Source organism: Haematobia irritans, chromosome 1 (assembly GCF_050003625.1).
Source record: "Haematobia irritans isolate KBUSLIRL chromosome 1, ASM5000362v1, whole genome shotgun sequence".
NCBI classification, from domain to species: Eukaryota; Metazoa; Arthropoda; class Insecta; order Diptera; family Muscidae; genus Haematobia; species Haematobia irritans.
Window position 1 is genome coordinate 132394789 of NC_134397.1, and position 27538 is coordinate 132422326.

The following is a 27538-nucleotide window of genomic DNA, read 5'->3' on the forward strand; positions in this document are numbered from 1 at the left end:
ATTTAGATTGTAACTGCATTAAGAATCAAGATCATTTTTTATTTTAGAAAAAATTTGGTTCTTGCAATATTTAAAATATAAAAAATTAAAAAAGTCAAATTTTTTGAAGAACAAAAGTATTGGCACAGGTAGTTCTAAATTAGTTTTTTGGTACATTTAATACTTTTTGGGCTTTTTGATAACAGCATCTAGTCTAGACAATGAATGGACTATTTTTTTTGTTGTATTTGTACCTATATTCCCCATTCACTGTACCAAATTTCATCAAAATCGGTTAATAATAGTGGCCTAAATACTGCGAATAACAAATACATGGTGAGGGGGAAGCACACCAAGGGCTAAACCGACTTAGGAGGTCGTTCTGAGTCGAGGTAGGTTAGGTGGCAGCCCGATGTATCAGGCTCACTTAGACTATTTAGTCCATTGTGATACCACAGTGGTGAATTTCTCTTTGATCACTGAGTGCTGTCCGATTTCATGTTAAGCTCAATGACAAGGGACCTCCTTTTTATAGCAGAGTCCGAACGGCGTTCCACATTGCAGTGAAACCACTTAGAGAAAACACTCAGAATGTCACCAGCATTACTGAGGTGGGACAATCCACCGCTGAAAAACTTGTTGGTGTTCGGTCGAAGCAGGAATCGAACCCATGACCTTGTGTATGGAAGGCGGGCATGCCATTGCACCGCGGTGGCTTCTGAGTCGATCGTGAAAAATGGCTATTTAGCGCGGTAATGCCAACGTAATATCGGCCTAAAGCTCAGAGTCTGAACGGCGTTTCTTATTACTCAGAAATGTCACCAGCACTACTCAGAGGGAATCATCCACCGCTTAAAAACAGTTTGGTGTTTTGTTGAAACGGGGATTGAACCAATAACTCTTGTATAAATGTGGACATGCTAACTATTGCACCACGGCGGATCCCGGTAGTTGCACTACATGTGAAACCAATTAGAGAAACTTTGATTCATTGAAGCATAACATCAGCATTTTGAGATACGATCGGCCATTGCTAAAAATTGAGTTCTATGAATGAATGGCAGTCATGTTAACCAGAATGTCTATCTTAGCTCCTTAATATGTGTATTTGGATCAATAAGATAAAATTACCCTATTCTAAGCGACCTTATAAAAATTTGTCATAAGGTAATCTTTTATTACATCTCCTGGAATATGCATAAAGCACATGAACTTCGACAAAAATCATGTACATTTCATCAGTCACGTATAGTTTTATTTTATTTTTTTTATTTATTCATATGTTATACTAAGCCTACACTTTTCTGCTAAGCCTACACTATTTCCCGTCAATATTTTTTGAACCACTTAACTTATCACAGAACCAATTATACACGATTATTCGTCATCTCAATACTTTTCATTTAAATATCAACAACGATATAATCGTACATTTCTAACTCGAGATATAATTTGTTTAGTTCCATAATTTTTTTTAACTTTTTTTCGAATCAGCAGATCAAAACACAAGAAAAGTTGCCTCTCATCAAGTGTACATGAATTTTGTTTTTGTAAACTAGTGTAATTAAAGCACAACTTGTCTTAAAGCCTAGGCAAAGAAATACAATCACAATTTTAACTATAATAATAATAATAAATGTAAAAATTAATTTAATCATAGTTATAAAAGTAACTATTAAAATGGTTGAAAGTTTGTTTGAAGGGCCCCCACCCAATTAAAAAAAGAAATACAAAGAGTCTTTCGTATGGAAGTGTGTGTCCTAAACAACACAAATAAATCATAACCATTAAACAGAATGAGGAACAAAAAAAATTAAATATTTTCAAGCGAAAAACATTATTCGAATGAGCAAAAAATCCTTAAGTCAATTGGAAGCAAGTTCCAGCAACGATCAATGCGAACAAGAAAGGAACGCTCATACAATGAGCACGTTATTCTAGGGATAATTATCTGAGTATTCCTTGTCGAGCGAGTAAAATCAAAGGTCTCACATGACCTTATAAAAGAAGGCGAGATTGACACAATCAACAAAGCTGGAAAACGGTATGCCTAGAAATTTCAAAACCAACTCCGAAATGTGGTCTCGCTGTCGAACATTGAAAACCAATCTAACAATTGTACCAGACACTATGGGCCAATCGAGACCTAACCCAAAGAGGCAAAAACAAATTGGAAGAATATATCCTTCGGGCGTATTATTCAAAGCTGACAATTGCTTCAATATGGGGAAAGGTAATATCTTCTTAACATTCAATGTGAATCGGCTTAAAGAGTAAATTCCCAACAATTAATAATTTTTTCTTGAGTTGAGTACAAAGTTCGACTTTAGCCGCTAAATTAAAAACTAAATCAGTAAAAAAAAGGCATAAAATTATACATATTTGTTGCAATTTTTATTATAACTTGATGGGGAATAGCCCAAAGCAAATTTTCACAAATTTGTATTCCTTAAAATTGTTTATTAATGAAAAGTAATCGTGAAAAATTACGATTTTATCGGCTAAACTCGAACTTAATACCCATTTTAAAGAATCAAAACTTCAAATGTTTTCAAAATTGCTTCCTTTTATTAGAAAATTTTTACGAAATACATCTAAAATGATGTAATCTTAGTTGGCAATTGTGACCTCAACTTCTACGCCAGGTTCAATGTTGATGGAGGTAATCTTCTTGACGATTTCAGAAGGAGAATGCAAATCGATGATACGCTTGTGAATTCTCATCTGGAAAAAATACGTATACATAAATTAATGAAAGTTAAAGGAAATATATACAAAGTTATTGGAAATATCTTCATAAATTAATGTAAAACTCTGAGAGCCATAAAGAAGTTAAGTGTCTTCCAAAGGGACTATGAGAGTGCGTTTGATCTAAGCAAATCTTATAGATACTGGCAAAGGATTGAAATGTCCAGGGACAGACACCAAAACCGATATCAGAATTGCCACAGCATATATTAAATATCTAAGATCTTACCTGGAAACGATCCCAAGTCTTGGAACCTTCACCACAAGGAGTCTTACGGGTGGTGATGCGCAAAGTTTTGGTTGGCATGCGTACGGGACCCTATAAAATATTAAACGTTAGTCATTGACATTTCACACTGCACAAATTCTATGACTGGACAGATATATTAAGCATGTTACTTAGACTATAAAATATTTCCCAATTCGTTGTATTAAATTGGAAATAATGTCCAGCGCAAGTTTAATTTCCTATAGCATTTAATATGACTAGATTGAGCCTTTCAACGCAGCAAAACCTCCAGGTAAATGCATGTCAATAACATGGACTACACCATGTGAGAACAAATATGGTATACATACCTTCACACGCAAGTTTTGGTTCTTGGCGCCATTGATCAAATCACGGCACACATTCTCCAAAGAACGTACATTCCTTGAAGTCAAAGTGATGCGGATGCGATGGACCGAGGAGGAATCGGCTCCTTGGGGTTTCTCAATATCTTTGCCAGTAGCAGCCTGTAATGTTAAAATTTGAGGTTAAGTTTCTATCATACACGTGTCAATACTAAATTTAGGGAATTAGTCGGCTTTATCCACAATACATTGAATATTTGTACAACATATTATCCATACAAGTTTTCCTATTACTTACCATTTTTAATTAGAAATCTGGTCGAGGTATTCAAATCTCTTCGTTTTGAGCAGCGCTGAACCAGAGTTCTAGCCAGTGATACAGTTAAAAACGAAATGGACGAGTTTTTATTGTTTTGTGTCGTCAACGAAAACAACCCTGTTTTGGAGCGCATTTGAAGGAAGGTTACCAGATTCTTAAAAATACAACAACACATAATGGGACATTTCTACCAATAAAAAGTTGTTTAATATATTAATTTTGGTGCAAAGTTATTGTTTCATAGAAAAAGCACAGACAAAATGAAGGCAAACTGCCTTTTCCAGAAAAGAAATCACCATTAGTATTGTCTTTTACACATAATAACTGTATTCATAAATGTCGGTACTAAGTTGTTTTGTCAATGGTCGTTAACATGGCTTTACATGTTCTTTTAAACTAAAGGTGAGCACTACACAGAAAAAAATATCACCAAAATATTTCCAATTAAAAAGTTAATTGAAGTTGAAATTTTTTCAATTAATAAATTAATTGGTACAATTAACTTTTTAATCAAGATTGAAACATTAAGTTAATTAAGTCAATGATTGAAAATTTTTAATTAAAAAGTTAATTGATACAATTAACTTTTAATCAAATTCGGAAGACTAAGTCAGTTAAAAAAGCGATGAACATTTTTTTAAATTTTTAATTAATTTTTTTTTTCAAACAATCAATTGTTAATCCAAATAAAAATTCTAAGCCAATTCAGAATGTAATTGAAAATAGTTACCTTTTTTTAATTAATAAATTAATTGAGTTTTGCAATCGACATCAATTAAATTTTTAATTGAATCAATTAAAAAATTAATTGAAATTTGGTAATGAAATCAATTAATTTTTAATCAAGATTTTTTTCTATGCCCAATTAAAACTGTGATTGATACTATCATTTTCGTGATTGAAGACATTTCAATTAAAAAATTAATTGGATCAATTAATTTCGTGATTGAATCAGAAAATTTTTTTTTTGTGTGTATGTTTACTTTTCGCATACAACAAGATTTTAAATTTCATTATTGTAGTATGTGGATATTAGTGGCAGACTAAGATTTTACATGTATAATATTGACTTTCCGGTCCAAATAAGTGGCAAAGTCGTAATAATACAATCTGCAAATTCCTTCATTATTTTCAAAATCAACCTTTTGAGCTTGACAAAATCGCTTTTTTATGAGCCTGCAAATAAATTGTTATATTCAGTTCATTTAAAATTTTACTGTGAATATAGAATACATATAAAATTAACAAAAGATAAAATACCTGATCATGGAAACATTACTCACGTGAGATCAAATAATTAAAAAAAACTTAGGTACAAACATATAACAAACTTTTATTAAATTTTGCTTTTGTTAATTGTTTAGTTGTACCTACATACTAACAAGAACTTTTCTTAAAAACATTTGCTTCTCGAAGAGGATTTACTTTTGTCATCTCGTGTGTTTTCTGAATCACCTCCCATTATTGTTTCGTCCACACTAACATCATCTTCTGGTATTTCTTCATCACTATCCTGTTCGGTAGCCGCACTCAAAGAAGGGGACTTTAAACAAAAGAGAAGTAAATTGTTTACGATGCAGAATAGAAAAACATGTATGAAAAATTAGCAAAAATTTATGGTATAAAAGTGTAATTGTTGCAATTTTAATCAAAATAATACTCAAAACTCTTACACAAAGAGTATCTAACTGTAGTGTCTTTCACATCTGCATTGGAATCTCTATTTGTTATACAGGTTTCAATCTGTCATCACTTCATCCTTTTTATATACTTTTATTAATATCCATTTTAAGTACTAAACTTCGCGTTACATAGTAGCCATTTTTTAAATCGTTACAGTATAGGCTTAACACTCAATCAGCTAGCGTCGTTACGTAATTGATCATATTGTCTTTTTTATTGTTTAATAAAGTAATAGTTATGTTTTTAATATGACATTACGTGTTCATCATTATTTCATAAATGGATTTTGAGCGGTAAAAAACACAACAATTGGCGACGAGGATAAAACCGTATAATCAAGTGCATTTCGAATTCATCAAAATTAACAAAATCAAATAACAATGGCTGACGAACAAATGAAAAAATTGCTAGAAGCAATAACATCTATGACTTCTGCATTGGCACAACAACAAGCAACGACCAGCACAAGCATCAACATAATTTCTAACTTTGAGCCGTTCAACCCAAATACAGAGACATTTCAAACCTATAAAGAACGACTGGAAATTCATTTTCAATTAAAAGGAGTTTTTGACAACAAAGACCTTTGCGCAAAGTTGTTGTTGCAGTACGTGGGTAGCGACAACTACACGACATTATCAACATTAGCAGCACCAAAGTCCGTATCGGATATGAAGTATGAGGAAATAATTTCACTTCTAGAGCAACAATTTTGTCCGAGGAGAAACATTCTTGTTGAGCAACATCGTTTTCTTTCTGAGGTGCAGAACGAGAATCAGACAATTGCTGATTTTGTTACAACATTGCAGAAAAGAGCATCAACATGTGAGTTTGTGTGTGTGTGTCAGAAGTCGGTTGCAGATATTTTTTCAAGAGCACAGTTCATCAGAGGTCTACGCGACAATACAATACGGGAACAGTTGCTTCAAAAACCGGAGGACTCTTTCAGCCAAATAGTGGAAAAAGCAAAAATTTTAGAAGCTGCAAAAATAAATAACAACGAAATATCAAATACAACCAGTGATGTGCATCATATGCGGCAATCGACAATCGATCATCAGAAGAGTGGTAATCGATATCAAAATAAGCGGTCGGCGTTGCCACTTAGCACTAAAGTCAATTACAAGGATTTGGGAATAGAAGGGTTATGTCTACGATGTGGTAAAGGTAATCACCTATCGAACGAGTGCAAAATCGATAAAAACAAACTTCGATGTTCCATATGTAAGAAGGTAGGTCATGTTAAAGAAGTGTGCATAACAACAAAATTGCAGCAACGTAAACAGAATTCATATACAACATCATATGTCGAATCGTATTCATCGGATGACGATGGTATTAATCAAATAATCGACATTTATAATAAAACAATAATACCATCACCAGAATTAAAGAAATTTTTCACAACAGTACTCATCAATGGGCGCAAGCAAACCTTCGAGGTAGACTCCGGTGCAGGGTATACATTAATACCAAAATCTGACTTCGATCAATTAAACTTAAAAATGCCAATCGAAAAAACATCAATTGCATTCCGTTCGTATACAGGTGATATTTTTGTGCCAATTGGAGTTGTCAACGTAAAAGTTGTTTACAAAGGTAAATGTTCAACGGAACAAATGTACATTGTGCCTCCGAAGCATACGCCGTTATTAGGAAGAGTGTGGATAAGGCATCTGAAAATCAATTTAAATGACCTGGATTGCAATGGAACTGAGGTAAACAGCTGCAAAGAAATAAACACAGATCAAATGGTAACAGAATTAGTTGAAAAATATGCCGACATATTTGAACAGAAAGTCGGTTGTATACCAAATTTAATTTGCTCTCTTAAATTACAGGATGGATCGAAACCAGTATTTATACGGGAAAGACAAGTTCCTTTTGCTCTTCGAGAGAAAGTTGAACATGAACTTGACAACTTGGAACGTGATGGTATAATTTCAAAAATCAATACAAGTAACTGGGGATCGCCGTTGGTAGTTATACCGAAACCAGATGGTAATGTACGACTCTGTGTCGATTACAAAATTGCTGTAAACCCGCAATTGGAGTCAGCACACTACCCCATTAAAAGAATTGATGAAATTTTCAACTCTTTGAAAAATTCAAAATATTTTTGTAAATTGGATCTTTACAAAGCATACCTGCATGTTGCCGTTGATGAAGAAAGCAAAGATGTGCAAACCATATCAACACACCGGGGAACGTATAGAATGAACAGGCTGTCATTTGGCATCAAAACCGCTCCGAGCGAATTCAACCGAATACTGGATCAACTTTTACAAGGTCTTAAAGGCACAATTTCGTATTTTGATGATATCATTGTCCATGCACCAACTATAAATGAATGTCAACAACGTTTAAACCAATGTTGCGAAAGACTACAAAAATATCAACTACATCTAAACAAATCAAAATGTGAGTATTTCAAGAAGCAAATTCATTACTTGGGCTATAATATTAGCCATAACACCATTTCAAAATGCCCATCAAAAACAGAAGCAATTTCAAGACTCGCTCGTCCTGAGAACGTAGACGAAGTTAGACGTTTCCTTGGCATGATAACCTATTACTCCCGATTTATTCCTGATATGGCGACGAAAACGTATGCGCTACGAAAATTATTAGAAAAGGGTCAAAAATTTTATTGGAATAATAGTTGCGAAAAGTCTTTTCAATTACTCAAAAAAGAAATTCTAGCCGATCGAGTTTTAACACCTTATGACGAAACGAAACCTATCACTTTAGTTTGTGATGCTAGTCCCACGGGAGTAGCAGCTGTCCTATCACACGTGATTGGAACTGAAGATCGCCCAATTGCATTTATTTCTAGGGCATTAACAGCTGCAGAACAAAATTACAGCCAGCTCGACCGAGAAGCATTGGCTATAGTTTTTGCCCTCGATAAATTTTTTATGTATCTTCATGGCAGAGAATTTACATTAATTACAGATAATAGGCCATTATCAAGAATATTTCACCCGGAAGCAAAAACGCCAGCAATGACATCTGCGCGATTATTACGATACGCATCATTCCTTCAAGGTTTTAATTATAAAATAGAGCATAGAAAAGCTGATCAAATTGTACACGTCGATTGCCTATCAAGATCTCCTATTGAAAGTCCATCAATCAAGAAACATTATCTGGACAAAGAAACAGAAGCAATTCAAGATCAAAAAATTAATGAAATTTCTACCTTATCAATTACAGCGGTGTCCATAGCAGATGAGACAGACCGTGATATGGAACTATCGCAGTTAAAAAAGTCATTAATTAATGGAGAAGTTTCAGATCCAGAATACTCAATTCAAAATGGCGTCTTATTCAGAGACAATAGGGTTGTCATACCCGCTAGTCTCCGCGACGAAATTCTACAGGAACTACATAGGACTCATATTGGTATTGTTAAAATGAAACAATTAGCAAGAAGGTATTGTTTCTGGAAAGGGATCGATAAAGACATTGAGCATATGGTGAAGCAATGTCAAAACTGTGCGATGGTGAGAAATAATCCTCCAAAAGTTGAACAACATCATTGGGATGAGCCTACAGAAAATTTTGAGCGTGTACATATAGACTACGCTGGTCCATTTTTAAATCATCATTTTTTAGTACTGGTAGATGCGAAATCAAAGTGGCCTGAAATACGAGTAATTAAAGAATCGCCAACTTCAGAAAACACCATACGATTATTAAATTCAATTTTTTCAGCACATGGATTTGCTGAAATAATTGTGTCTGATAACGCGACAATATTTCAAAGCTCTACTTTTAAGCGATATTGCAGTGAAAATGGAATAATTCAAAAATTTATAGCTCCAGGTCACCCAGCAACAAATGGATTAGCCGAGAGATATGTTCAAATTTTAAAAACGAAACTAATGGCAATGGAAGAAGAAAACGTTCCACTACAAGTAAAAGTGCAAGAAATCCTGATGAAATACCGTGCAACCCCATTAGCATGTGGCGAAACTCCAGCAAAATTATATTTGGGACGAGACATTCGAATCAAACTAGATGCTATACGCCCAATGAAGTATCAAGCTAAGAAACAAAGTTCCAAACCTGCTATTCGCCAACTTAGCGTGGGAGAAAGGGTACAGGTGAGATGGTACGCCCAAAATAAAGAAATTTGGAAATTTGGTGAGGTGCAGAAAAAATTTGGTAATTGCCATTATCAAGTAAAGTTAGACAACGGTTACGTTATTAAACGCCACATCAATCAACTATATAAAACTTCAGTGAAACATTCTTTTGAAAATACTTCTAACACACACAGCTCACAACATAAGCGACCTCAACTAGAACAGATAATAATACAACGACGTACTGGTCCAACTCAAAACAACCCTCAAGGTCGAGAACAGCAGCAAACAATGCCAACACCACTTAGAAGATCAGCCCGCATCAGGAGACCGCCTCCACAACTAAGGGGGCATGTCCTTTATTAGCGTGGGAGACTGTAGTGTCTTTCACATCTGCATTGGAATCTCTATTTGTTATACAGGTTTCAATCTGTCATCACTTCATCCTTTTTATATACTTTTATTAATATCCATTTTAAGTACTAAACTTCGCGTTACATAGTAGCCATTTTTTAAATCGTTACAGTATAGGCTTTACACTCAATCAGCTAGCGTCGTTACGTAATTGATCATATTGTCTTTTTTATTGTTTAATAAAGTAATAGTTATGTTTTTAATATGACATTACGTGTTCATCATTATTTCATAAATGGATTTTGAGCGGTAAAAAACACAACACTAACGGGATGGTAACTAATATCAGGCAAATTTTATAGCTTCATACTCAATGTACACATTTTATAACACTTACCGGTGATATCAAGTCATCTCCGTGAAGATCTTTATTTCTCAAATTTCCCATGGAAAACACAGAAGCACATTTGTTAGCAGTCAGTAGCGCTTTAATACGGAATACATAATTTTCCACAGTTTCCCTTAAAAATGGAATTTGACTAACAATTGCTGTATTTTTTATGGCCTAAATAAGAAAAAAAAGATATGATGAAGTGCAGAACAGATATTGGAAGAACTAATTATTACATAGGTGAAACAAAGATAAGAAAAAGTCGTTCTATCAATTTCAAGAAACTGAGTTGATAATCCTTAGGTTAGGTGGCAGCCCGATGTATCAGGCTCACTTAGACTATTCAGTCCATTGTGATACCACATTGGTGAACTTCTCTCTTATCACTGAGTGCTGCCCGATTCCATGATAAGCTCAATGACAAGGGACCTCCTTTTTATAGCCGAGTCCGAACGACGTTCCACATTGCAGTGAAACCACTTAGAGAAGCTTTGAAACCCTCAGAAATGTCACCAGCATTACTGAGGTGGGATAATCCACCACTGAAAAACTTTTTGGTGTTCGGTCGAAGCAGGAATCGAACCCACGAACATACGACCTTGTGTATGCAACAGTGTTGGGCGTTATTCAATAAATTTTTATTCAAATAACAAATAATTTTTTATTCGTTATTTTTCATTTGGAATTTTTTGAAATCAAATTTCAACTGTGATCTGTTTATTTGTGTCACAAATAATTATTCGTCATTCGTTAGTTGTTATTTGTCATACAAATAATAATTTTTTTGAATCGAATAAAATAAATTGAATTTATTGAATTGTTCTGATAAAATAATCTTTTTTTGAGGAGCGATAATTGTCTTTATAACTAGGAATGGAACCGGAAGGTACAACATCCAAAAATAGTGATTCAAGTGAATCTGGTTTTTCCATTTTTAATGTAAAATTCTACAGAATTTTAGAATACGGAATATCAGTGCTGTGTGCGTGAAATGTGAGCCTGATTTTGTTAAGATAACAGGAGAGAAAAATTCAATATCAAACTTTATATCTCACCTTAAGAGGCGACATGGTAAGGATGCGTTTGAAGAGACCATAGCTATAAACGCCTAATACGTTCTCAAGCGAAGGAGGCAATGAGAAAAATTTTTTTTTTCACATACGTGTATTATTTGAAATTTTATTTGAAACTTTCGAATAACAAATAAAAAGATAACAAATAAATTGAAGTTATTTGTTTTCACAAATAAACGAATAAAAAAATTATTTGTTATTCCAAATAAAAACTAAATCGAATTTATTCGTTATCTTTTTATTCGTTATTTAGAATAAATTTTGCCCAACACTGGTATGCAAGGCGGGTATGCTAACCATTGCACCACGGCGGCTCCCTGATAATCCTTAAGTTATTTATCTTGTTGTTCATCACTCTTTATGGTTTCACAATTTAAATTAATAGTTACTATAAATCTGTTTGTGCCACAGCGCGATCGAAAGCCACATGTACATCGCAGAGTTCCGCAAGACAAAAGACACACCATATATATAGAAGCATGGATGGAATAATACGCTACTTGTGTCAACGTAGAAACTATTTTTGTGGCATGCTAGTTGATGCGCCAGTCTTCGACTTTTAGGATCATGTTCATCGGGTGCAACCCAATGTTTCGTCTCAGCCTTGCTATCGGATGTATACCAGCGAACCCAAGCTTCGTCGACTGACATTAAAACTCCACTCGTTAAACAAATATGGCACGGCTACAAGGGAAGTAAGACCCCTTTTAATGTATTGAAACGCTCTTTGATACGCAATTTGTCCTTTTCTATTTTTCAAGAATCACGATCTCTTTCACTTCCACAAAGAACGGTCTGTCGTCCTCATATTCGACAAGAATGAGCATCAAGGTAGAAACTGTGAATTCCTCACAACCCACTTTATTCCCATTTGCTTTTAATATGGTTACATAATTTCACAAAATTTTTAATACTTACTTTGGAATGACAGCACAAATGATGAAGATATCTTGTAGTAGTTTGCATAATTTTTATCAGGTCACAAACACGTTCTGGATTTTTTCTTAAATATTGTTCAAAAACTGGGAGCCCATGTTGTAGAACAAGTTTTAAATACATATGGGAGTACTGTAGAAATTTTGAAAATATTTGATTTAGTGAAGAAACATAATGAATTTTTTTAATTTACCTTAAGGAATGTTTGGAAGTTTCTGGGTATATCCAGCCCTTGAAGTATCTCCAATAGTTGATTTAAAAGTTTAGAACTTGATTCCCAAAACTCTAGTTTATCGGTTGATTTTAAGGAATTAACAGTGATTTTTTCACTTAGTGAAGTAATGAGGATCTCGCACAAACCGCGAAAGAAAAGTGGGAAATTTGCTCTAAAATTTTAAAAACGTTTAAAATCATGTGATATCTTATTTACTTTAAAGACATACTTTTTGAAATTTGGGAATGATTTTAAAGAAGTGTCTTTTCCATTGAGATTTTTCGATTCTTCACAGACAGCTCTTAATATATCATTTTGTCGCTTAAAATCAGAATCTTTGAGAAAACCTTTAACTAGCTCATCCAAATACACATTACATTGAGCTCCCTTTTCTAGATGACCTTCATAGTTGAACCATTTTCGGCATAAAAGAGTGCGACATAGTGAGCCTAACAAAATATTAGCAAACAAAAAAGTATTTCTTCATATGTATGTTATATGTTTGTAATCTTTTTATGAATCACTTACGTATTTCCTGAAATTGTTTTGATTTTGCATCCTTATCAGAGAGAACATTTAAATTGACCATTAATTGATAGAGATAAACTGCAGATTTTAAATCGACCACAGCTTTCTCATACGCTATAAAAACAGTGAATACTTCCGCAGTTATGATACCAATAGACTTAGATTTTAGACTTTGGGATTTTTTTCTTTCCAAGCAAACCAATAGAGAGTCTATAAGATAAAGAAAATTAATAAAGTGTTTTATGGTGAAATACCTCAATTCAGCTACCCTTTAATTTATTGATGCGTTGCTCGCTAACAAACCATTCGGACCAAGAAAAAAATGCCACCAATAGACGTAGACACAGGCCAAAACAAACTTTTAAAAGATTGAATTCATTTGTAAATAAATCTGCATGACTGTAGATACGTTGAACTTCATCCAGTTTCTTATTTATGGCTTCTGAAATCTAAAGACATTTGGATATTTGTTTGTCAGCGTTTTTAATCAACAAGTATATACAGCAGTAAGTTCGGCCGGGCCGAATCTTAAAAACCCACCACCATGAATCAAATTAATAGTTTACTTTGAAAACTCTTCGTCGTAGCGTGTTTCTTGATAATATATAGAATTTTAGGGGGTTTGATGACAAATTTTCTCCCAAGCAAATCGGTTCAACCAGATTCTACCTAATAAGACTAGATCAGATTCTGGATTTATGAGAACCAATTTTGTTTGAGTTTTAGAGAAATCATAAACATATCGTGTATATGATGAAATAATAACGCCTTGATTTGAAATCTTAAATCTGTAGATTTTTCCGCCATTATTTAAATGAATACGATGAGTAAAATCTGGACATTTTACTTTCATTTTCAAGCAATTTTCATGATCAGTGCGCCTGTTATAGCCTGAAAGAAGTGTTTTCTTTTCTGAGGAACGAAATTTCAGGCAAGCATAGTTTTTTTTTGACAAAAATTTTAGAGACAATCGTTGAATCGCTTACCAAAAATTCGGATTAGTTTGCTCTAAACGAAAATACTTTATACGAAAGGGAAATTTCGTTTGTCTAAAATTTCATTCCGGAGGAAAATATTTTTTTCTTTGGGTGTACCCTCAAGAAGTTAAATCGGTCTAAGGCATCGATAGCCTTACCAAACGGACCGGTAAAAATAAATGCGATACAGGTTTTTGAGGGTCTAAAATTCCAGTATATTTATCGGATAAAAACTAAGGCTTCTAGAAGCCCAAGGAGTTAAATCTGGAGATAGGTCTATGTGGAGGCTATAGTAAAACATGGGTCGACACACACCATATTCGTCCGACCTATTTGTGGTCAGCAAGATTCCTAGAAAAAAATTCGGGATTTAGGTCTATATGGGGGCTATACCAAAACATGGACCAATACTCACCACCTCTCAATGTTCCTCAAATACCTCTAGAGTTCCACTTTTAGACGAATTGGGTGAAAACTACGATAAAATGGGAAGATCGATCTATATGGGGGTTATACCAAAAAATGGACCGATACACCTCAATTTCAGCACACATATTTGTGGTTCCAAAATACCTCTAGATTTCCAATTTCAAGGTAATAAAAACAGTTTATAGAAGCCCAAGAATAAAAATCGGGAGATCGGTCTATATGGCGCTATACCAAAACATGGACCAATGGGCACCATTTTCGACACACCACTTTATGATCCCAAAATACATCTAGATTTTCAATTTCAGGCAAAATCGGCAAATCGGTTAATCGGTTTATATGGGGACTATATCAAAACTTGGACCGATATAGCCCATCTTCGAACTTGACCTGCTTGCAAACAAAAAAAAAACGAATCTGTGCCAAATTTCAGGACGATAGCGCCATTATTGAAGGCTGTAGCGTGATTACAACAGACAGACGGACATGCTTATATCGTCTTAGAATTTCTCCCTGATCAAGAATATATACTTTATATAGTCGGAAATCGATATTTCGATGTGTTACACACGGAATGACAAACTTATTATACCCCCATCACCATTCTATTGTGGTGGGCATAAAAAGGGGTATTAATTTAGTGTTTCCAAGAGAAAATCCAAAAATGTTCACGGATTCTATTATTTTTTAGTAAACTATTTCTTAGAGAGAAAACTTATTGAATTGATGTACGTCTAAGCCGAAGGTTTTATACTCTGCACTATGGATGTGAGTGGCAGTAATTTTGAATAAATTAAAGATCGGGCTCACAAAATTAAAATCTATAGAATTTCAGTTTTTGGTTTTGAAGGAAAGATACAATTCAGTAGGATCTACATTACAGAGTTGCTGACACGAAATGAGGGCTACGTGATGTTTTATTAACAGACAAAGCAAAACTGATTCGAAAGAGAAAATGAGAAATTTCGATTCCACGAACGTGGGGAAAAATGTCATAAGCACACACAAAAAATTTTTTTTTCTAATTCAATCACGAAATTAATTGATCCAATTAATTTTTTAATTGAAATGTCTTCAATCACGAAAATGATAGTATCAATCACAGTTTTAATTGGGCATAGAAAAAATTCTTGATTAAAAAATTAATTGATTTCATTAGCAAATTTCAATTAAATTTTTAATTGATTCAATTAAAAATTTAAATGATGTTGATTGCAAAACTATATTAATTTATTAATTAAAATAGGTAACTATTTTCAATTACTTTCTGAATTGATTTAGAGTTTTTATTTAGATTAACAATTGATTGTTTCAAATACATTCTTAATTAAAAATTTAAAAAAAGTTTCATCACTTTTTTAACTGAATTAGTCTTCCGAATTTGATTAAAAAGTTAATTGTATAAATTAATTTTTTAATTAAAAATTTTAAATTTTTCTATCATTGACTTAATTAACTTAATGTTTCTATCGTGATTAAAAAGTTAATTCTATCAATTAATTTATTAATTGAACAAATTTTCAACTTCAATTAATTTTTTAATTGGAAATATTTTGGTGACATTTTTTCTGTATATACAAATCTAATTAAATCAGTTAAACAGTTAATTGAGTTTTGCAATCTACATCGATAAATTTGTTTTTTCTTAAATTGTTAATTGAAACAATTAATTGTTTACTAAATACCGCAAAATTGTTCACTCATTTTCTTAACTAATTGCACACAAAACAATCACGAATTCATTTTTTAATATAAACGTCTTCAATCACGAAAATGATAGTATCAATCACAGTTTTAATTGGGCATAAAAAAACTTAATTAAAACTTAAAAAATTAATTAAATTCATTTTCAAATTTCAATTAATTATTTAATTGATTCAATTAAAGATTTAATTGATGTTGATTGCAAAACCCAATTTTTTAATTAAAAAAGGTAACTATTTTCAATTACTTACTGAATTGACTTAGCGTTTTTAGTTTGATTAACAATTGATAGTTTGAAATAAATTTTTAATTAAAAATTAAAATAAGGTCCATCACTTTTTTTAACCGACTTAGTCTTCCGAGTTTGATTAGAAAATTAATTGAATCAATTAATTTTTTAATTATAATTAAAATTAAAATTTTCTATCAATGACTTAATTAAGTTGATGTTTCTATCTCGATTAAAAAGTTAATTGTATCTATTAATTTATTAATTGAAATTAAACTTCAATCAAGTTTTTAATTGGAAATATTTTGGTAATATTTCTTTCTGTGTGTGTTCTTAGTTTGATTAAAAATGATTGTATCAATTATTTTTTTAATTAAAGACATAACTACTTTCAATAACTTTCTTAACTGACTTTATGTTTTGTTTTTGATTAAAAATTGATTGTATCAATTAATTTTTTTATTAAAAATTTAAAAAATTTTTTAACTGGCTTAGTCTTCCGAGTTTGTTTAAAAAGTTAATTGTATTAATTATTTTTTAATAAATAATTAAAAATTTTTCAATCATTGGCCTAATTGACTTATGTTTCTAGTTTGATTAAAAACATAATTGTATCAATTAATTTTTAAATTGAAAAAGTTTTCAATTTCAATTAATTTTTTAACTGGAAATATTTTGATGTTTTTTTCTGTGTATAATTTTTGAATTTCTGGACAAAATTGACACTTCTATTCGTCAAGAAATATCGGGAAATCTGGCCAAATAATGGCTATACAAATAATAAATTTGATAAACGAGATCTCAATCCAGTAAATCGATGTATGTGGGAGCAGTATTAAAACTTTATCTGGCATAAACCCTATTTGGCACATATTTTTATGGGATCAAACTACTTTTCCTAACAAATTTCAGGCAAAGTTTGCTGCGCCTTGATGTTCAAATACCAAATCTAGGGATTAACCTTTATGGAGGCTATATAAAAGACATGGTACGATATAGCTCATATTCTGTTTCAGGAAAACATCTTCATTCATTTTCATTGTTTTTTCAATAGACTTTTTTCAATTTTTACCTATGGAACACGAAATTAGTACTCATCTTAATACATCAAAAAACTTACTATTTTCATATTGTTGCCCACAATGTAAATGAATTCCGATATATCACACATAAAATGGCCAGGCTTCGATATGTATTGCAATGATTGTTCGGTTTGAAATTTTTGTATGCCAACTACAGATTCTAATTTGCTTACTATGTCCGTAAGAATAAACCGCAACTCTAACAAACCCATTTCAGAACCAATACATTCGGCTGGCAGTGGATAGTTTATATTAAGTTTTTCCTTTAAGACCAGAATGATATTTGTGTCCATTTGCCTTAAATAGATAAATAAATGGAGAGTATGTAAAGAAATCCACAAGAATATAAAAGTCTCCATGCATACCTATATATCTCTTTAGGGCCATATAGATTTTCAAAATTATTTTTGAAATTTGTTTTAGTTTTCGTAGATCCAGCCAATTTTGTTGTAATGTCAGCTGGTCGTGTAATTGTCGTTGTATCATTCATATTTGTATCATTAATATTCATCGATTGACTCTCAGGATGTACCACCACTTTGGTTTTGTTTCCTTTTTTGTTAGTTGTACTTGTCGCAGGTCGGCCTCTTCCGCCAGAACATCTTTGGTTTACATTTAAACCTTCACCTATAAAGTGGCATTGTGGAGGTGCATAATCACGCGGAGCTTTTTGTAATAATTCTCTTATTTTATCTTCAATGCTTATTAATTCTGCCAAACGCTGTAAGACTTTATTCCGTATCATAATCTCACGTTGTGTTGCAAATGAACTGACTGTTTCCCGGATCCAATTGACGGTATGAAAGTATATATCAAGTATCTTCTTTTGCATAGATTCATCATGATCATAGAAAATAGCATCCAAATTCGGGTCATCAAAGAAACTTGGCAATATAATAGCACATCCCAATAAGGCATTAATAATTTCCAAACTACCTTCATAACGTTGCATGTGAAGGACACGAACTAAATTAAATAGTGGTGATAACACAATTATAGATGAAATGGCCCTAGGAATAATAAAAACATGTAAATAAACGTGAAAACATAATACAAGTAAATAGTTTACAAAGAGGAGTTAGTAATATAAAAATGTAAACAAACATCATAAATTTTGGTCTAATTGATTTAGTCTGTGAGAAAAAAGTTTTGTTCAGACGCTTTCATCAAATTTTCATTTTACAAACAATAATATTATAAGTTCAAAACATTCGATAATGAAATTCGAAAGCCGTGGGATTTTTCCATATAATGTACAACGATGTAGACAATCATCCACATTGTATATTTTCTAAGTTGGTTGAATCCTACTGGTACAAATATACACATGTGGACAGAAAAATAGGTGTAAGTATTTTTTTTAACAAGGCCATGATTTTTATATTTTATTTTTTTTTATTGAATATTTCTGATTAATTTATAAAATAAATTTCGTGTATTTGAAAATTAGTTTAGAATTCAGATAGGACTAAATAATAACTTAAAATAAATTCAAGAAATTCGTCGAATTTTATGTGGACACTAAAATAGGTGTATACGAAAAACCATGAAAATAATGTAAGAATTTGTGCATGGAGTATTTGCAATAAGCATCAAACCAGGTCGCTAATATCCTGTATATTCACCGTTATTTTTAAGGACAGCTTCAATTCTCTTAGGCATGGATGAAATTAACTTACGGCAAATCTCTACCTGTCATACCATACTTTTTGAATAGTTTCCCACAATTGTTTTTTGTAACTGCAGGGAAGCTTGGAGAGTTGTCTCTAAGCTTCGAAATAGGTTTACTTTATAAATTAATCCGAAATATTCAATAAAAAGTATAAAATACAAAACCCATGGCCTTCTTAAAAAAAAATATTTGCACCTATTTTTCTGTCCACATGTGTATATTCAACTGAAACGATGTATGCCAAATCTCGTTAATTGAATAAAAATTGGATAAAAATATTACGATTGCCGACAAATTGGAAATCGTCGCCAAAATTCGAATCGTCCAAAGAATCTTTACAACAGAATAAAAAAATGGCAGAGCGGAAAATCAACTCTATATTCCGAAACACCAAAAAGTTTTTCAGCGGTGGATTATCTCACCTCAGTAATGCTGGTGACATTTCTGAGGGTTTCAAAGCTTCTCTAAGTGTTTAACTGCAATGTGGAACGCCGTTCTGACTCGGCTATAAAAAGAAGATCCCTTGTCATTGAGCTTAACATGGAATCGGATAGCACTCAGTGATAAGAGAAAAGTTCACCAATGTGGTATCACAATGGACTGAATAGTCTAAGTGAGCCTGAAACATCAGGCTGCCACTTAACCTAACCTATATTCTGAATACTAATAGAACCGTAAGAACTCGTAAGAAATATATTAGAGTCATAAAAAAATTGGATGTGATTAGAACGAAACTTATGAAACATATTTTTTATTGTTGGTTTGTACTGTAATCATATTTGTTGTTTTGATCTCAGCTTTAGAACCATTGTGTTGACTAAACTACAAGAGTAGCTTAACCAACAGAGGAAACATATTGAATCGCCACTACTACAACCAAAAATTCCAGACTATGAATTTTAGGTTTCCACAATGTTTACCATTAGTTTTAAGCTTTCTTTCGTATTTGAAACGAAATAAATTTGATTTTGAATTCGAGTGACTGTGTTTCTTTGGAATGGGGTTTCGTCGATTTACACGAACAGGCAATAAAATTATCCTACTTACTCATTACTAGGTTTCAATACCAATTCAGCAATGTTTATAGCTATTTGGGGTAATTCACTCTCTTCAGTATTTGTATCGGAGGCAGAGTTTATGCATTTCATATATTTCAAATTGATACCTCTGTAAATTAAGCATTTTGTTTTACTATTAAAACGCCATTCATATAAAAATAACAAGCTTACTGGACGGGTTCTGGATTATGTTCAGCTACAAAACTATTTTGAAAATAATATGTCATTAGTTCGCACAACCAAATTACAAAAGGGATATCCAATAGTAGACCATTTGCCCGATCATCTCCGCCAGCAGAGCATACATTTGCCAATTCGTCGTAAAATAAAGCTAGACATTCCGGAGAATTCATAGTGGAAGACTGTATACGTACTGTAAAATATAAATTGTTTAAAAGTGTAATTTAAATGTGGTAAAAGATTAATCCCATATTGAGAATGTGTTACGAGTAAAGATTCAATTCCTTCTAAAACCCATTTATACATTGTTTTGAATATGATCACAGTTAATCAACATTGTTGATCGTATATCTTACCCATGTAATTTGCAGCTATTTTACCTCTACCGTCTGGTAAATCGCTAACAGTATTAAATGTTGTTTCAAAATCATCGGATTGTATACTATATTGTTCAACACGGGCTATACAATCGATTAGTTGTACAGCGCCTATTATACCTTGTTTTTTCACACTGCAAATTATTGAACATTAAATTGGTTAGAATCTTTAACAAGGGTATGGGTTACTACTTACGAGTTATTTCTATTTATTATCTGTTTTTTAATTAACATATCTATTTGATCTTGTAGTGTAGTACATTCATCCAATGTGGGTGCAGGGAATGCAATAGACGATAACAATTCCATGACAATACGAGTTTGTGATAACGACATTTCATGAATATGGTCAAGAAAAGGCTAAATGAAATATAATGACAATAAATTATTTGGCTTAAATGTGTATTTTGCAGTATATTAAATCAAGTCCACTCATAAAAAAAAGTCTGCCAAAACAATACGCGGGGAGTGTTGATACATTTTAGTAAATCATTAGGAAGGAAACAATAATTCGCAAAATTTTGAAGCTTTAAAAAGTTTTTCAGCGGTTGTTGCGAGTTTCTTTATATTTATGTATATATTTTAGCTCTTATACCAGTTTGAAAGCGGGAATATCAATTTTTTCTTTAAGAATCTTTTGAGTAACATTGAGAATCGCTGTTCATAACAATTTACTCTGACAGTTTATCGAAGGAATTTGTATGGTAATAGTAGGTTTAAAGTTTACGTTAACTTTTATGAATATGGGGGTAACAATTAAAACATTGTTGTGGAGCTTTTTTTGTGAGTATAATATGATTTTTTGAATGATTTTGATATTTCTCATTAATAAATAAATATTAAATAAATAAATAAATTTTTACCAATAACAACATTCCCCAGTTATGTAGAATTTTTGGATATAACTGCCATAAGTCTCTTAACATTTGTAGAGCAAAGGTTGTAGTATTTTGATTAGATTTTTCACAAGTAAGCTCCAATAATTTCTTTAATACAAGTTTTTGCACCGATTCTGATATTTCAAAGAATGATCTAAAAAATATATAGAGATAAGTTTAAAAAATGTATACTAATATTTTTAGGAGAAATTGTTCTTACCCACAAGCTGCTCTTGCAAAATCAACCACTGGTTTATGTTTATCTCTTAAAAAGGTATTAATGATTTGCATTAGAATATTCCAGTGATGCTCCAACATTGGAGCGTATTTCTTTCGAATTTCCTGAACAACTGATGTCGACACATGCCTGATATGACGACGTAACTTGAAAATAAAAAATATGTGGCTTAAATGCATTGATATTTTTACATTTCATAATACGTTTCTATAACTTCCAATAGGAATATAAATGACCGATAATACATTTTTCTTTTTTGTTTTTAAATTATACTTTGCACTTACCATACTTTCTATATACAATGAATTGTCATCTTTTATATGGATTAATACCAAAATAATTGTGAAATCTATAGCTCTGAAAGGGAATAATTTGAATATGGCATAGTTAAATTTCCGTAATGACTTTTCTTACTTGAAATGTGCTGGTTTTAAAGATGCAATAGTTTTTTGCCATACGGAATAAAACTTTTTGGAACGTGTAAAACCCTGTTCGATATAACCGAATAGTTCTAATTGTAGCTGTTTGTCATTTGCCAAAGTTGAGACATCATTATCATTCCAATCAAGAATATCACGTAGGGTGCTGACTAGCTAAATAGTGAATTGAAGTTTTTTTTTTATTTTTATAAAAAAGAAAACTATAAATTGTGCTATTTTACCTCTTTCATACTATCTTCATTGTCTTCGGCAAGTACTTTAAGTAGAAATTTTATCAAAAGAGGAAGAATCTAAAAAGTGAAAATATTGGTTAAAAAATTGTTACGGATGTTTACTAAATATTCGGGATTTTAGTTTTTATTTCTGCTTCGTGTCTACGCTATGAAAGAAAATTTTCAATAATTTACAAGCTGAAAAAATTCCAGTTTGTGAGTGCTAATAAGATTTTTGCTTTAGTTATTTTGTGGATGTACATAGTTACACAAAATGGCTATATCAAAATAAACCCATATAACCCAAAAATATCGCTATATCCCATTTTTAGAATATTAATTTATGATTTTAAAGAAATTCCGTATTACTATTTCAGACTAAATGGTACAAATTGCAACAATATTTAATACTTATTTATGTCCTATGTACCTATCGGATCACCAAAGTATAAGTTATACATTCTTTTATTTATACTTTTCCAAATAGTTAAGTTTGAATCGAGTACTTGCCTTTTTTGGACATTGACCATTTTTAATAAATGCCAATGCTTTTGCCCTTAGCCTTTCCTGCACCTGAACGGATAGACTTAAATTCGTTAGTGTTTGTATATTTATGCTCTTAAATAATTCCACACTATTTGCCATATTGTCCCTGGAATTAAAAAAAATATATATATTTATAATTACTCTATATTACGTACAGATACAATTTATTTTAATTACATTAAGAGTTGAGCAAATGCATTGTGTTTACTAGGATTTAATATTAATTCAGCACTTGCAATTATATCCCATTTTGATTGTTCCGAAGCCCGTTCAAAAACGCTTCTTATACGTTCATAAATAACATCCGAATGGGTATTAGACACGTATTGTAACTGGGCCAACATTAAAGGTAAGAGTGGTACCGCCAATGTTGAATTGGATGTTGTAGATTTTTCACATGCTATTTTTTCGATTTTTTCCAAAAGTAAGTCCAATACTCGATCGCGTAAACAATCAATCATGAAAAAGTTAACTATCATACTGTCTTGTGATTGGTAGACATTGTCCTCGCCTGGTATACTTATGGTACAGCCCGTAAGCAATTTCAGTGCAAACCTTGACCAAGAGTCTCGTAGACCATTTTTGAACATTTCAAAGTTATCTTTGAAATTTTGATTTCTGTCGAGTAGTTCCCGTAATTTACTTACGAATGCAACATGATCACAAGCTAAAACAAATATAGGGAAAATTATAACTTTTTTCAAACATTCTAATAGATAGCTAGGAATGAGAACAGAATTCCGTTAGTGCATACATGTGTTTTTAAACTATTGAAATTTGCAGGAAACAAGTTCTAATGGAGGTTATTTGGACTCCATGAATTGAAACCTTCTCTTCGGATGACTAGTCTATTAAATTTTTTCTATACCAAAACCTTACACAATACAAAGTTGTCTCCTTCATCTAACTGCACACCGGCTTTCATTAATACCAACTCAAAATATGTATTTGGAGGCCTCTGAGAACTATTAATTCGGGATTGAGTTCGGCCTAATGTAGCAGCTATTGTGCTTCTCTGAGATAGATATCTTTGAGTTGGCTCTTGTGATGCTGGAATATTTTCTTCGCTGCTAAACATTTCATCTAAATTGGCTGCATCGTCTTCTTTACTCGATCCATTACCACTAGTGAGCCGCTGGAATAAAAAATAAATTGTTAGTCCCAAACACCGTACTTCTAAACGTAATCGACTGGTGTAGGAGAGTCCAATATGGAATTTCATCAAGAATGAGGAAAACTTCATACCGGAATTTTTATTGTTGTATTTTCGTCTATAGTATTGAGTGGCCTTTTCCCTTCGTTGGAATCGGTACTTTTTGTTCGAGCTCCCTTGCCAAATCTACGGTTTCTGTACATCTTCAATTTGTTTATTTCGTTTATTGGGTAGATATTAACTACGAGTGTTTATTTTTAAAATATGACTATTTTAGCGCGATAATGCGATCTCGAAGCCGGCCTTTATTATTAATCAACATGTAGGTTCGATATCGAAAAAATGAATATTGTGATTTTTTTATTGTGATTCAACAAAAAAAAAATCGATTTGCCATATTTTTTATTATTTGTGTTCTCCTTATGGGTCGTTCAGACGCATCGTAAAATAAGGAAGGTGGTGGCATAAGAGAGTATAAAAAAACAAGAGAATGAAACTGTCAAGCGAAAATGCGTCGGTAGATGGCAGTCATGAGGAAATTTCTCTAATATCATGCAGTTTTTGTCGACGCTTCTCTCAAATATCATACAGTTTGCGTCGTCGTCACCCAGTTCAGTTCTCTGCCGGATTTAAGAAACGTAAGGAAAATAGGATTTAGAACCTACTTTGTAATAACAAATGTTCATTTACATAAATACTTTCATTCTATTAAATTTTTTGGCAGACAATTATTTTATAACTGCCGATGCCTATATAAACAATTTATCAAAAGAGCGCTTCGACCTCAACGTCGGTAATACCAAAGCTGCAGGCATTGTGCGACATCTATACGGTTGACATATGTTGTTTTTGTAGAAGAGAAATTTTCGTCCTCTTGTATTTTTATACTCTCTGGTGGCATTTCTACCACGGTTGCCACAGTTTGTACAAATCTACCAAAAATGATAAATTTTTTACTGTTTGGTAGATTAGTAGAATTCTTGATGTTTTGGTAGATTTTGCGTCTCGAACTAAGAGGTACTTTAATTTTCAAATTTTGAAAAAATTTTCCATAGAAGTAAAATTATAACAAAATTTTCTACAGAAATAAAGTTTTGAAAAAATTTTCTATAGAAATAAAATTTTGAGAAAAATTTTTACAGTAATAAAATTTTGAGAAAATTTTTAATAGAAATAAAATTTTGACCAAATTTTCTATAGAAATAAAATTGTAAGAAAAATTTCTATAGAAATAAAAGTTTGACAAAATATTCCATGGAAATAAAATTTGGACAACAATTTCTATAGAAATAAAATTTTGTTACAAACTTGTTTTTATTGTATTCGACCTGTATTTGATTTTTCTAATTAATGAATTATTGATGAAAACGAGCTCGAGGTCGTACATGTACATGAAAGTGTTTTGCCATCACTATTTTTACAAGATCAATTTTATATTTTGTGAAACACCAAGCGCAAATAGCCTATTATAATTTATTTAAATAAAAACGAAAATGAAGTGCTGAAAACAGTTATTTCGCTTAAAATTGTGAAATGTATATTGGTGAACAATTTTCGACTTTCCAAATGGACTAGAAACACTGGCTGATAAACGCTGCAACATGTAACTTGCTACTTGTAACTCAACATCATTCTTTTATTAATGGAAACAATTATGTTAAATGTGATAGTAGTATAAATGTTATATTTATACACCCAAAGAAATTAGTTAGTAGGGACAGCAGAAAAGTCTGTTAAAACAGCAAAAAGTCTGCTGAAAAAGGGACAGCAGTCACTGTTTGCTGAAATAGCAAACATTTCCTGCTATTTTTGAAGCTCGATTACTGTAAAATATGTTTTATTTTGGCTAAAACAAATAAAAATGTCAACTTAGGAACTATCCTAACATAGCTAAACCAATATTTTATGAATATCTATAGTATGTGACCAAAAATCTGAATATTTATCGAATTGAGGCGATCAGCAAACATTTTGTTTGCTGATCGTATTTAGGAGCTTGTAAGTATATTACGGTGCAAAAATATACCAAAAACTATTGTTACGAATGTGATATTTCTAGATTTAAGTCTATTTAAATTAGTTTACGTTAATTTAAATTTCAAATTGTAACGATAAAATTACGTCATAACTTGTTAGAGTCATTTCTTTATTTTCTAGTACTTTCTTAAACATCTTTTGTGTTTCCAATCGTTCATTGCACGACATCTACCTAATCTAGTAGAATGCACTAGATTATTAGCATAAGCCTAAAAGTATGTGTGCCATATCACCTGTAAAATAACGCCGATAGAACATTCCAGATGGCTGTAGGCAATGAAGATAACCAGTTGAATTGTGGTGTTAGATAAATTGTATCAAGATAGTTCTAGATGGTTGTAGGCCAGACTATCCAGAATTTTCGAAATCGTCAAATCACGGTATATAAGCCTCTGGCGGAGGGTGCAGTCAAGTCAGTCGTAAGCTAAAGTTTATACAGTACACATCGTAGAGCAAATAAGTGAAACCAATCAATTAAACAAATAAATTGTAGATTGTCGTTATTTGAAAAGAACTGTGTTTTAATTATCGGGTAATTAAATACGCCACAATATAAAAACGTAACACTATTTTTGGTTCTTAAATATGCTTTGGGGAAAAATTTATAACCTAAAAATTTTATAAATTTTTGTTCATTTGGCCCTGAAGTACAAAAATATAACAGCAGACATCGACTGCTGGTTTTAGCAGACTTTTTTCTATGAGTGTAAGAAATTATAAATGTTTAATCAAGTTAATAACCATCTAAACAATCGTGTTTTACTTGACCACAAAGATTCTTTTACAACTATCTTAAAATCCACTTTTTCTGATAGTTTGAAGGGGCGTGGTTTTCGACGTGGTGGGCATTCTCGGAATTTAACGCTACCGAATTCTCGGGAATTTCAAAGCAAATAGCGAACATAGTTTCGCCCCTTAACAGTTTGAAGGGGTTCTTATTGGCTTCGTTCTAAATTTATCAAAAAAGGAACCTAATAATTGCACTCGAACGATCCTATAATAAAATAACACAATAGTGACGTCGTTTTTTCGACGAGTTTTGGATATCGTATACGACTGTTTTCGACGTGGTGGGCATTCTCGGAATTTAACGCTACCGAATTCTCGGATTTTTATTCTACAAGGCGTAGCCTATACAAGCAATGTTCTTCTTGGATTCGGAAATGGTGTAAAATAGACTCAGAAGCAATGAATTTTACATGGGCTTGTCATAAGGCGGATGTCATAATTTTATGTATCCACTGCATTCATTTCTCATTAGATTTTCAGATGTGATTCTATTTCAGTATATCGGATTTCATTTAAAATAATTATTAATATGGAAGAACTTAATTTTATATTATAAAATTATAAAATTTTTAGGTTATAAATTCTTCCCCAAAGCATTTTTAAGTACCAAGCTCCTAAATGCGAACAACAAACATTTTGTTTGCTGTT

The 27538-nt window shown here is 32.1% G+C and overlaps 2 protein-coding genes across 2 annotated transcripts; both read right to left on the minus strand.

Annotated features, from left to right (window-relative positions):
* Window positions 1-2525: 2525 nt before the first annotated feature.
* Window positions 2526-3758, minus strand: RpS20 (ribosomal protein S20). The gene is made up of 4 exons (XM_075291660.1): window positions 3599-3758; window positions 3307-3462; window positions 2957-3046; window positions 2526-2703 (listed from the first exon to the last, which is right to left on the minus strand). Exons 1-4 carry the CDS (start codon window positions 3599-3601, stop codon window positions 2590-2592), a joined length of 363 nt encoding a protein of 120 aa, XP_075147775.1. The 5' UTR covers window positions 3602-3758; the 3' UTR covers window positions 2526-2589.
* Window positions 3759-4932: 1174 nt separating this feature from the next.
* On the minus strand, window positions 4933-24401 carry Fancd2. The gene is made up of 22 exons (XM_075291661.1): window positions 24157-24401; window positions 23791-24046; window positions 23089-23578; window positions 22876-23017; window positions 22375-22443; window positions 22128-22306; window positions 21998-22070; window positions 21696-21859; window positions 21461-21629; window positions 20794-20957; window positions 20577-20731; window positions 20212-20413; window positions 20030-20149; window positions 17676-18320; window positions 17349-17607; window positions 13158-13338; window positions 12890-13099; window positions 12591-12810; window positions 12341-12533; window positions 12130-12279; window positions 10145-10312; window positions 4933-5162 (listed from the first exon to the last, which is right to left on the minus strand). Exons 1-22 carry the CDS (start codon window positions 24265-24267, stop codon window positions 5013-5015), a joined length of 4470 nt encoding a protein of 1489 aa, XP_075147776.1. The 5' UTR covers window positions 24268-24401; the 3' UTR covers window positions 4933-5012.
* Between the last annotated feature and the right edge of the window lie 3137 nt (window positions 24402-27538).